This window comes from Ochotona curzoniae, unplaced genomic scaffold (genome assembly GCF_017591425.1).
Source record: "Ochotona curzoniae isolate NIBS_2020 unplaced genomic scaffold, NIBS_Ocur_1.0 contig_43, whole genome shotgun sequence".
NCBI classification, from domain to species: domain Eukaryota; kingdom Metazoa; phylum Chordata; class Mammalia; order Lagomorpha; family Ochotonidae; genus Ochotona; species Ochotona curzoniae.
In genome coordinates, this window is record NW_024466218.1 from 12,220,458 (window position 1) to 12,232,993 (window position 12,536).

The following is a 12,536-nucleotide window of genomic DNA, read 5'->3' on the forward strand; positions in this document are numbered from 1 at the left end:
CAAAGGCAAACAATCTGCAGAACTTGACTGATTTAGGACAATTTGGACACTTCTTGTAAGACATTGCTACCAAAAACAAAAGTGAACTTGAGACTTAGTGCAAAAGATAGGATCTGCTTTGCTTTCTATGTTGGTCATCTTTCCGAAATAGGAACACTTGCTTTGACTCGGTCTATTCTTAATCATCAGACTTGGGAGAGTGGAAAACTAGTCAGCATTGGTGTGGGCGCACCACACGGCTTAACACAATCTTCTGTCAACGTGTCAGCCAACTTATGTTGTGTGTCAGCACTAAAATAACGTGGCAAAATGAGAAAAATATGGTATAATAGCAAAAGGACAAATAACTCGTGTTACTAGTTAAGAGCACAGCAACATTAGAAGGCAGCGATTGAAAAGGCACTTCTAGCGAGGCGTCATCAGGCCTGCCTTGCTGTGTTGGGGGTTAATCTCTGCTGGGCCTACCCATAGAAGTCAGAAGCCTGCAAAGGGCTTGTGTCCCCCCCAAAAATCAATTTCTAATTTGAAACAAAATCATTTTTGACTAACAGGAGTTCAGAACCCATTACTTTTGGCTATATGGTCTGCTGACATTTCAGCACTTTCTGTGGTGCACAATGAATCCTAATAGTCATTTTCTAATGTTGCTACACCAATCAATTTAGCCAAGAGAAAGCTGTTACAATTCTGCGACATTTTCAGGAACAGTTATTGCTCATGGTTTTATTTTTTCATTAGGGTAGTTTCGTTCAGTTGGGGAAGTGGTGGCAGTATTGCGAGGGGGGGAGGATAGATATTTTTGTGTTTTTAGAAGTCTTATTTTAAGGTATTCACAAGAACTTTTAACTTTCAATACAAGAAAAAGACTTTCTTATATTTTTCTTTTAATTTGCATCCATTAGCAAAATGGCAGATTTCTGCTCACCGAAGCAGCTAAAATTGCCCCCTTGTGACCATTGTTGTACCTTCTGCAGAGATGGTGTGCAGATGACAGTGCAGGGCCAAAGTGACCGCATTGGCATTGCTGTGGCCCTCAAGCAAAGGGGAGGCATGGACTTCTAGGCTGTGCTGCCGTTGGTTTGGATACTCTGTTTATCGTCAGGCCAATGACCTAGCACTAATTGCCTAAGTTACACTGTTTGGTTTAGTGCCTCCATAATTGCTTTCCCCTCTTCAGCGTGTCTGAATTGTTTAATATACTTTTCTTGTGTCTTATATGCTTTGATCTTTTGTTGTTGTCCTCTAATCATTAAGTACTACATAGGTCATTTGCTGCAGGATCATTAATCTTTATTGCCTTGCCAGTCTCTCTCACACCTTTACCTCTCCTATCTTCCACACCATCCTGCCAACTTTATTGATGCCAAGCCTATAGAAAAAAGAAGAAAAAGCAGACTCTTGAAACACCTCATGATAGCAAAGATGTGCATTCATATCAGAATTATGTGTAAAATATAAGGATTTTCATTCATCAGTGCTTAAAATGTTGCATTTTAGTTGCTTTTAATGAACTATATAGAACAGGGAGACATTACTTGGAAAAACTCTAACCTTGGTTCAAGAACTTTTTAAAAAGGTATATTTATTTTTATTGGAAAAGCAGCTCAGATTCATGGAGAGAAGAAGAGACAGAGAGAAAGATCTTTCATCTGCTGGCTTACTCACTCCCCAACTAGCCACAACAACCAGAGCTGAGCCAATCTTAAGCCAGGAACTAGGAACCTCTTCTTGATCTCCCATGCAGGTGCAATGTCCAAAGGCTTGGGGCCATCCTCTGCTGCTTTCCTAGGCCACAAGCAGGGATCTGGAAGGGAAATGGAGCAGCTGGACGTGAACTAGCACCTATATAGGATCCCAGCACTTGAAAGATGAGAATTTATCTAATTGAGCCATCGTGGCAGACCCAAGAACTTATAAAAGACATAGATCTGGGCATGCAAATACTCTCTCCCAACTTGCCTAGAACGTCCACTTCTTAAACAACACTATCTCTGTTCACAATAACTCTCAAAGCTGAGGCCATTGTTTTTCTATTATGTTGATGGACTGGCAGTGGCTGGGAAGTCACTGAGCACCCAAGTTCCAGAACTGAGATGTTTCACCTCAGGCCCTTGCACTGTCCATTCCTAAATAGGCTTAAAACCATCCCGAAGCCTTTTACTGTGTTCAGAGCTGCCTCCTGTGTGTTTCTATTTCAAGGATCTTTAAATTCCCTTCCAACTTTGAGAGAAACTGAACCTGGAATGATCTGGAGTTAGCCAATAGCATTGACCGTGCTCTTCACGTTGTCTGTAGGCTCTTTCAGGTTATACTTGCATAACCTTACATAGCGGCTGTCACTGCTTGAGCTTCCCTGAGTAACTCCCCAACACTTTTTTTTTCCTGAAAGGATTATTACTGTGCTCCTTGTCTCTCGTTCTTGCTTTGTCACTCTGCCTGGCAAATAAATAAACAAGCCTCTTAAAAATACTGAATAATTATTACGTATTGTATCTTTTCCCAATAAACTATGAACATTGCTCATCTCATGGTAGATGCTATACATTTATTCACTGAACGAATCAACAAACTCATATATATATATATATATATTTTATATATATTGCTTTCTATGCCTAGTTCTGTTTTCTCAAATAGGTACCTGATCAGTTAGACATTTTGTCATCAGTTCCTGCAGTGATTTAAGCAAAGTATAAGCTTGTCCCTTCAAAGTCCCTATGGTGATTGATTGGTAATGTCAAAGAGATATCATAGAATCGAGTCTTAGGAGTCAAGAAGATGGTGGAATATTTTTCCCCTTCGTTTCCTTTTACTTTAATTGTGGTCTAATTTATTTACAACATATCTTAGATGTGCACTTGGATAAATTTTGACAGTTGCAAATACCCATGTGACTACCAATTAAGACGCAGTACATTTCTGTTGTCAGCAAAAGGCTCCTTGTACTCCTTCCCAGTCAGTCCCCTGAGGCCTCTCTCCTTGACTTGCAGACAGCTGCCTTCTCCCTGTGTCCTCACATGGCTGTGTGTGTGTGTGTGTGTATCCGTCCCTGCTGTCTCTCCCTCTTGTAAGGACACCAGACGTGGTTTGGGCCCACCTTTGTGAGCTCATTTAGTCTTAATTATCTCTTTGAAGACTGTAGAAAAATACAGCTGCGTTCTGAGGAGTACAAAGGTTTAGGATTTCAGCATAGGAATTGGGGATTTACAAGTTGGAGGGGGAAGGCGGGGAGCAGAGAGTGAGGTACAATTCAGTCTCTAACATCTACTCTCTGTCCAAATTTTATGTCTTTTATCTCTCATTTTTATCTAATAAGTTTGGCCTAGGGATTTACTGTAACATCAAGTAGAACAGTGAAAGTGGCCTTCATGCCGCATTCGCAGTCCCATTAGGAAAGTGGAAAGGCTTTCAACCATTAGGTTGGACTTTACCACCAATCAGGTTGAAAAAGTGACTTCCTAGTTTCCTGAAAAATCTACCACAATTTGGTGTTGAATTACAACAGAAATTTTTTTTTTTTTGTGATTGTTGAGATCATCTTTTTTTCCTTTTTCTTCTTCTTTTGTTAATTTGATGGTTGCATTGGAAGAGAGATACTGGGATATAGTGTGTGTGTGTGTGTGTGTGTGTGTGTGTGTGTGTGTGTGTGTGTATCTGAGGAGGCTGGGGGAGGATCTTGTCAAGTTTTGATAGCAGAATTGTGGTAGGTCACAAATTATTCAAGTCTACAGCAGCAAAAATAGTGAAGTAGATATCTCCAGCAGCTACTTGTTCTCCATAAACACAAAGCCTTGGCAAAAACTATCAGAGTTCACTTTGGAAGATACTGAAGGATTTCAGGGGGAAAAAAATGGTTAACCAGCAGAAGAACCGCCAAAACATAATTGTAGAACTTAGTGGAGTTTTACTTTAACCTTGCCCTAGGCCCCTCTCTGATCTGGCAGCAGGTTTGACCATGACAGCCCGAGTCATAGGTGTGAGTACCTGTTCTCCATAAATCCTGTGCTTGTGTTGACCTGTATGTGTGTGCCCTATAGGACTGAGCAGGAGGGGACCTTTTGTTTTGCTTGATTCTGGACCTCTTCAGGCAGAATAGCAGCCACATGTAGGGCATTCTTGAAAACCCTGAATGCCCTGTAAATAAACAACTGCCACCACGGGGTAGAAAAGTAAGACAAACAGTAGACACACCAAAAGCTAAAAAGCTGAGTAACCTACAAGAAGTTCCTAAAAACACAGACTATCAATACTGACTACAGAATAAAAAGAACATTGGAATAGACCTGTGATAATTAGAGATGATGTCAGTAACCAAAAATCTCCTGACAAAGAATGCTCAAGACCAGATAGCTTCACTGATGAGTACTAACATTTAAAGAATCTAAACAAATCCTTCTGAGAGTAAGATGGAAAGGGAAGAATACATCCTAACTCATTTAAGAGATCCGCATTACCCTGATAGCAAAGCCAGATAACAACTTCACAAGAAAACTGTAAGCCAGTGTCCCTCATGCTATGGGTCCTTATGAATATGGATGATAATGTCCTTAGCAAATACTAGCAAGCTGAATACAGCAGTATGCTAAGAGGAGTATATATCAGGACGAAGTGGCATTTGGCACACATACACAAAGGTGGCTCAACATACAAAAATTTATCAATGTAATATACTGTTTTAATTGAAAGAAGAAAGAAACCACACAATTTCCTAATTAACAAAGAGAAGGCATTTGGCAGAATACAACGCTGTTTCATAATAAAAATGATAAAGTTGGAATAGATGGACATGACATAAGACACATATGTAAAACCTACAGTTAACATCATATTCATAAGAGATAAGAACTTTTCCCCTTACAATTAGGAATAAAACTTCTACTTTCACTACTCCTTTCAAACATTGTACTGGAAATTCTGGAGCAATGGACAAGAAACATCGTGTATATCTACATTAGAACACAAGAAATAAATGATCTTTTAACAGATGACATGGTCTTCTAGAGAGAATCCTGTAGAATGCACAAAAAACCTGTTAGAGCTAATGAATGAACTCAGCCAAGTTACAAGACAGAATTCAACATTTAAAATTTTTCATTGTTATGTACTAGTAATAAACTATCTGAAAAAGAAATCAAGAAAACAACTCCATATAAATAGCATCAAAGCAATAAAGTATCTACGGATAGCAGTACTCCTGTAGTCAGCAGATTTAATCCCTTATCAAAATCCCAAGTGACTTGTTTTACAGAAATGAAAAAGTCAGTTGTAAAGTTCATGTAGAATTGCAAGGATGCCTAAATAGCTCAATCTCAAAAAAAAAAAAAAAATGGAGCAAGAAGGAAAAGTTAGGGGATTCATACTTCCTAACTTCCTAACTTCAAAATTTATTATAAAGCTACAGTAATCAAGAGTGTTAGTAGTGTAAAGACAGTTATATAAATCAATGAAATAGCATTAAATAGAGCACCAGTAATATCTGTCTACCAATCAGAGCATATAAACTATCTGGACAATAGTTTGTATGATTTATTAGAGATAAGGAACAAATATCCACTTAACAATTCCATTCCGAATTATATGTAGCAAAGAGAACTTAATTACATGATACTTTACTTTAAAATGCAACAGATCTTCAGAAATTTCATGGAAAATTTAGATTCCTTTTAATACCACTTTTCATGAACTTTTAAAATTCCTTCATGTTCATAGCAGCTGTATTCAGCTAGGGTAGGCTCAGCTACAGTACAAGTGTATAAAAAAAAATCAGTGGTTGAAAGAAAAAAAAAATGATCAAAAGTGGGAATTCAGGCTAAGAGCTTCTTTGCTCCAAAGAATAATACTGCCATTTTCATATATCTTCGAGATTACCTTGTTGAGCATCTCAGAAACACAGGTCAGCAAATTTGCTTCATGGACCAAATGTGCCCTACTGTCTCTTTCTGTAAACAAAGTTTCAGTGAAACACAGCTATGTCCATTTGTTCATATGTCCTTATAGTTGGTAGCTGCTTTTGTCCTACAACAACAGAGTTGTCCAATTGTGACAAGGGTCGTGTGGCACATAAAGTCTAATATATTTATTATCCCACCCTTTACAGAAAACTGTTGATCTTGATAAAGCAGGTCAGCAGCAGGGAAAAGAGCATATGGAAGGTTTGCATAGGACAGACCTGAAGTGGTACATTTAACATCCTCTGATTTTCTACCTGACTACACAAAATTAGAAAGAGAATTAGAGCATATAAGGTAGCAATGTTCCCAAGAAGGAAAAAATTCATTTTGGTGGGTAGCTGACACCCTGTACCACAGCAACATCCTTCATGATATCCTCAAGCCAGAAACACTTCGTCTGCCCACCAAAAACCAGAAGTGCTTAAGATAGAAAAATATGCAAAGGCAAGGACAGCAGATGCACCTACATCAACGTCAATAAACTTTACAGACACCACATTGAGCAGAAGAGCTCTCAAAAACAATATTTTCTATCATGCAGTACTTTCTAGCTTATAGATCTCAAAAGCAACTAAACTAAATTGCTTCATTACCAATACATGAATGGTAAAAACTATGAAGAAAGACAGGAAAGAATTATCCAAATAATGACTGGCTCCAGGATGCCAAAAGACTGAGGATGGGTGTTGGGGATGGGTCTAGATGCCACTGTTTTATTTTTTTGATCAGGAAAGGTGAAGCTGGCTGGGGTCTTTTGGTAATTCTTTCAACTAAACTAAATAATCAGCTGTCTTTGAAATGCAAAATAAAACAAAGCGCCCAGAGGCAGAGCTTACTAATCATTGATCTTCAAGAAAAAATTATCTTATTATGAGATATTGATTGATGCTCAGGCAGACATAGACCCAGCTACATTTAAGTAGAGCATGTTTGATCTGTGCATGCTAAAAATGTGCCTGTTTATTTATATAAATGCATTCATATATGTTACATGTATATATGAAATTGGCCTAATAGGTAATCTTAACAGCACTTTCACTTTTAGAAAGTATATTTAAAATGTATATTTATCTTTCTAGACACTTAAGAAGGAACAGAGGTAAGATAATTAAGAAAAAAGAATAGTTATCTTGACCAGGGCCTTAGAAACAGTCATTCTTCACCTTTATGGGTTAACCTTAGCCTTATAGAATGTAATGAAAGCCATAGTCTCATTTCCAACGTAATGAATGAGCACATCTGGGCACACTGTTGCACTTATAGTTATGAGGTATTTCACAGATTCCTCAAGTAAATGTGTTAGCTATAAAGCTTCTTGGTCTCTCTGTTAAAATTGCTTACATTGTTACCATCAAATGCTAGTCGTCTCAACCCAACTTTTGACAGCAGTATCAAGACAGAAAAATAAAGACTATCGCCCCAGTCTTCTGTGACAGTGCTATCATGGCTGTGTATTCTGTCACTCCAAGACTCGAACGTGCACATCTTCTGTGATAGCAGCTGACAGATAGCAGCCTCATCCCAACCACGCTTTGCTTTCTCCCTGTCACCACCCTACAAATCTCCCTCAATATTTTCTCATTTTTCCCTCTTAATGTGGACATATATTATAACTTTTTTATTCCATTTAAAAAATGTTTGTATCCATGGGTCAGTATTTAATAAACATGTTCATGTGTATGAGAAAATTGGATCACATAACATCAAAAAACAATCAGCAAAAAATAAATAACAAAGCCTAATGAAAACAGACACTCAGAGAATAGGAAAGGTTGTAACAGCATATAAGACAGAAATGAAATTGTTAAACTAAAAAAAAAATCAGAAAATGCTATATAGAATGTGGGAAATGACTTAGAATACATGTACTTTATACAAGCTAAAGTTTGGCATGTCTATCTCATAGTGTCCAGGAATTCCATTTTCAATTATATATGCTACAAAAATCTGGATACATTTATATATCAAAATTATATGCAAGATTATTTGTATTGGTATTGTTAGAAATAGCAAAACACTTGACATAAGTAAGCAAAGAGAATAGCACTTTAAGAAAATAAATCATGTTATATGGTGTACTAAAATGAACATTGATAAAAACACATATGTAATGTACTGCCATTGTTACAAACATTTTTTTTTTAATTGGGAAGTCAGATATACAGAGAGGAAGAGAGACAAAGAGGAAGATCTTCTGTCTGATGAATTACTTCCCAGGTGACCACAATGGCCAGAGCTGAGCCCATCTGAAGCCAGGAGCCAGGAGCTTCTTTCCAATCTCCCACGTGGGTGCAGGGTCCCAAGGCTTTGGACCATCCTCAACTGCTTTCCCAGGCCACATGCAGGGAGCTAGATGGGAAGCAGGGTGTCAAGACGGGAGCTGGCACCTACATGGGATCCCAGTGCATGCAAGGCAAGGACTTTAGCCACTAGGCCCTACCAGGCCCTACAAACATATTTTTATTTTTTAAGACTTATGTGGCTTATTTGAAAGGCAGAGTTACAGAAAAGGAGAGGCAGAAGCTGAGAGTAGTCTTCCATTTGCTGATTCTTGCCCACAAATGGATATAACAGGCTGGGCCAGGCTTCATCCAGGTCCCCACATGGGTACAGGGACCCAAACACTCGGGCCATCCTGCTTTGCCTTCCCAGGCACCTCAGCAGCAAACTGGTCAGAATCGAACCAGCACCCATTACAGGATGCCTGCACTACAAGTGATAGCTCAACCTGTTACACCACAGTTCTGGCCACATCTATTGTTTTTTTTTAATATTTATTTTTATTATTTTTTTATTGGAAAGGCGGATATACAGAGAGGAGAGACAGAGAGGAAGATCTTCCGTCCAATGATTCACTCCCCAAGTGAGCGCATCGGCCGATGCTATGCCGATCCGAAGCCAGGAGACTCTTCCGGGCTCCCACACGGGTGCAGGTTCCCAAAGCTTTGGGCCATCCTCGACTGCTTTCCTGGGCCACAGGCAGGGAGCTGGAAGGGAAGCGGGGCTGCCGGGATAGAACCGGCGTCCATATGGGTTCCTGGGCGTGCAAGGCGAGGATCTTTAGCCACTTGCGCCACCACGCCGGGCCCCTGGCCACGTCTATTGTTAACAAATTATTCAGAGATAAAAGACATTTCTCTGTGTTATTCTGCTTATATACGCTGAAAAGTAGGGACCCTAGTCTCTATTTTTAGTTAATAGGATAGTGACTACTTTAGCTTCATGGAAGAAATATTCATAACTAAATACTCAATGATGTAACATCCATATACACTCTGCATGTTAACTCCCCTGAAGTTGGAATAAGTATGATATTTGTCTTTCTGGGTTTGGCTTATTTTGCTCAACATAATTTCCAGTTCCATCCATTTTGTTGAGATGTCAGGATTTCATCTTTTTTGAGATGGAGTAATAGCCCATTATGTATACATTCCTAATTCAGGTGTTTCTTCTCCTATTTATCCATCTTCATTTCCCAGATATTGCCAGGGTTCTAACCAGGCAACAAAGAGCGATTTGGCTTCTTTTGAATACCAGAGATTGTGATCATCATTTTGGTGTTAATCTCAATGTTTGATGATAGTCTTCTCTTTGCCTGACTTTTCCCAGAGTTAACCTACCCTATGTGTTCCTGGCATGTTAAGCTCTGATATTTCTACCACTCCCAAGCTGTTTTCATGTTGCTCAAACATTCACTTTTTTCTTCAAGGAAAATATGGATTTCCTAGGCAACAGTTTTCAGGAACCAGAATAAAATTGCCAATGGGATTCTTGTATTATTCCAAGAGAAAAATATTTTGTGTTATTTTGAAAATGACAATAATTATAGCAATAATAATAAAGAGATAAATAGAATATAAAACCAATCAAAAAAGTTGTACTGTCCATCCCCTGTATTTAGTTAGCATTCTGGAAAAGCAAATTTTCTATCATATAAATACTGCTTGATAGAAAGGATCAAAGTATTTTGAGAACTCTTGCTTAGGAATTTGCCAATGATGCTAGGAGGAATAGTATCTCTTTTAATTAAGGTGTGTTTTAGTTCAATATGGTTTTGTTAAAAGAAACTTTCAGGATTTATATGTACCTTAGAAGTTTTATGGAAAGGATCAACTCAGTATGGAGAGCTTAGAGTATAAAGAGCTGGAATTTTCTGTTTCGTCAAAGAGAAAGGAGAGCTTTTCTTGTGACAATTGAGGGGATAAAACAAAATCACCCACAATCATGGATATTTTCACAGTAAATCCAAATCAGCAAGAATATGATATGCAATCAGGTTTTAAAACAAAAGCTCTAGTTACTCTGTCGTTGCAGTAATGAAACTTTTTTTTAAAAATAAGGCATTATGGAACTCTGATGTTTACAATACCAAAACAAGTCACTGAATTTCCCATCTGCCTTTGTTCCATTTCAGGGAGATGGGGAGGGAATTGGCTTGCCTTTAAAGCTTGGGGACTCCTAAAATGTTAATTCTATTGCTCAGAATGGACTTTTTCATTTCCTTTTGTTGAATGCCCAAATTATTTCCTTTATTGTACATACAGAGACAATGGCAGGAGTTAGGAAAGATGCATCCACCTCTCCTATGCCAACAGGAAGTCAAAAGGAGCTTGCAAGTACATCTTCATCATCATTCCAACTCAACAGTTCAAGGTAAGTTTCAGGGATCATTTGTTTTTACATTCTCCATAGCAGAACATTTTTTTGAGGTCCCTTTAATAGGGTATTTTAGCCAGGTTAAACCACATGGAGTTCTTTATATATGTGCTTTTTTAATTGTTCATTGTCACTGGCAAGTATTTCTATGGAAACCCAAAGCTAATCGTATCCCTTATCAATAAAAAGCTTCTTAGCAGCAGATTCTTCCCAATTAATTATGGAATAGTTCTAAGTGAACTCTAAGTTAATCTGATAACTAATTGATCATAGAAGTTATAGTCCCTTTTGTGCTAGTTAACAGGGATGCTGACATTGACTTATACCAGAGGCTTTGGAAGGGTTAATCATTTGATCAGGCTTTTCAGGAGTCAGGGGAAGAAATATTTAAAATCTCTTATGTCTAATAATCCAATTCCCATAGTACACATTTGAGGCTGAACATATAAGCATCAGTGCTGAATATATAAACATCAATACCAAAAGGGTTTAGTTTATGTTTCCTTGGGGATGTGATTGGTTTTGAACACTTAAATTCCTCATATCTTAGCAGGTGAATATAGATTTTAAGACATAATTTGTAGTTAATTCAAAGTCCATTGACTTTGCAAAGTGAAAATGCCCCCAAGTTGTGGGTCTCACCCCTGATGATTTTAAAGATGTTCTCTAAAATGCATTCCTTTGGTTTGTGGTCATTTCAAAGGGGAAAGGAGAATTATCTTTCTTCCTCTAAAGAGTTGTATTTCAGCCAAGTGCTATAGAAATACTGAGTCAAGGAAGCCAAATTTAGGAATCCTGAAGAACTAGTGTCATGATGACCATGGCTGTTATTGCTGTGACTTTCTTTCTGGAGCTAGAAAGACATGCGTCTTACAGAAGTTTTGATGAATAATGTTAAGATGAAGGATAACAGCATTTGCTGGGGGTCCAGCACTTTGCCAAACCCTTTGTATGAACTATCTGATTGGATCTTTGAAAATCTCACTATTCATATCCTCATTCTTGAATTAGGAAACTAAAACTGAGATTCCACAACTTGTCTATTGTTAATGAGAGGCAGAGCCAGTCTTTCAGACTCCCAACCCCTTAGTCTGACACGCTAATTACTGACAGTGACAGTCCCTTGGAATTGGAGACCACCTAGTAGTTTGCCACATTCTTTCTCTATTTTTCTCCTTTTTGTAACACTATCTTTGTTTCGATTTGTTGCCAAAGACCCCCCTATTAGTTGGGATGCTAGAGTGTTGATGGGCTGCCTCTGTAGACCACTTAACATTGTGGTTAAAAGTATGTGTTCTAAAAGCTCAGCTTGAGGGAATGTTTGGAATGAGTAGAGGGAGAGAAGGGGAGATGATCTGGATTTTGAATCTCAGTGGATTTCTTTTGTGTTGGAGAGTGAGATGAGTTATCTGATTCCATATAATGTATTTAGTGTTTCTGAAGGTTTATACACAAGCATGAGAAAAACAAATAAAATGTTTCCCCATAAGGATTTTATGAAACATCTTTAACACATGGTTTCTGAATGAACCATATAACTTCATAAAGTTTCATAATCCCAGGTTAAAATTGCTGTGAAGACTTATAATTATGGACTTTGAAAATGAATTCTTTATCTCTTAGTCCTTAATGCTGCAGATCAACTAAATGTAGATTCTCAGATGCTTCTTAAATAATGAACATTTGGCTAAACAAAACAGTGTGTAGTGCACCAGATTTTATCCTTAGAAGTACATGATGATATTTTATAGGTCTGTTACACAGAGTGCAGAGTTGAAAAACAAGATTTAGTGCAATGAAAATCAGTTACTAGGAAGGCACAGTTGTCGCTTTCCAGACTTAAGAATCAGGAATATTTGAATTGCTGTTATTTCACAGTTTGGAAAAAGCATCTATTATGGACTGTGTTTCAGTGCATGCAAACTCTTA

At 38.0% G+C, this 12,536-nt stretch overlaps 1 protein-coding gene across 3 annotated transcripts in view; it reads left to right on the plus strand.

Moving 5' to 3' along the window:
• The window catches only part of KIAA1328 (KIAA1328 ortholog), a 205,115-nt gene that overhangs the window by 174,543 nt on the left and 18,036 nt on the right, over positions 1 to 12,536 (plus strand). For all 3 annotated transcript variants that reach the window (XM_040984919.1, XM_040984920.1, XM_040984921.1), the window contains one exon: positions 10,496 to 10,604. In XM_040984919.1, coding sequence (XP_040840853.1) covers positions 10,496 to 10,604 — 109 coding nt within the window. The remainder of the gene's footprint in view (positions 1 to 10,495; positions 10,605 to 12,536) is intronic.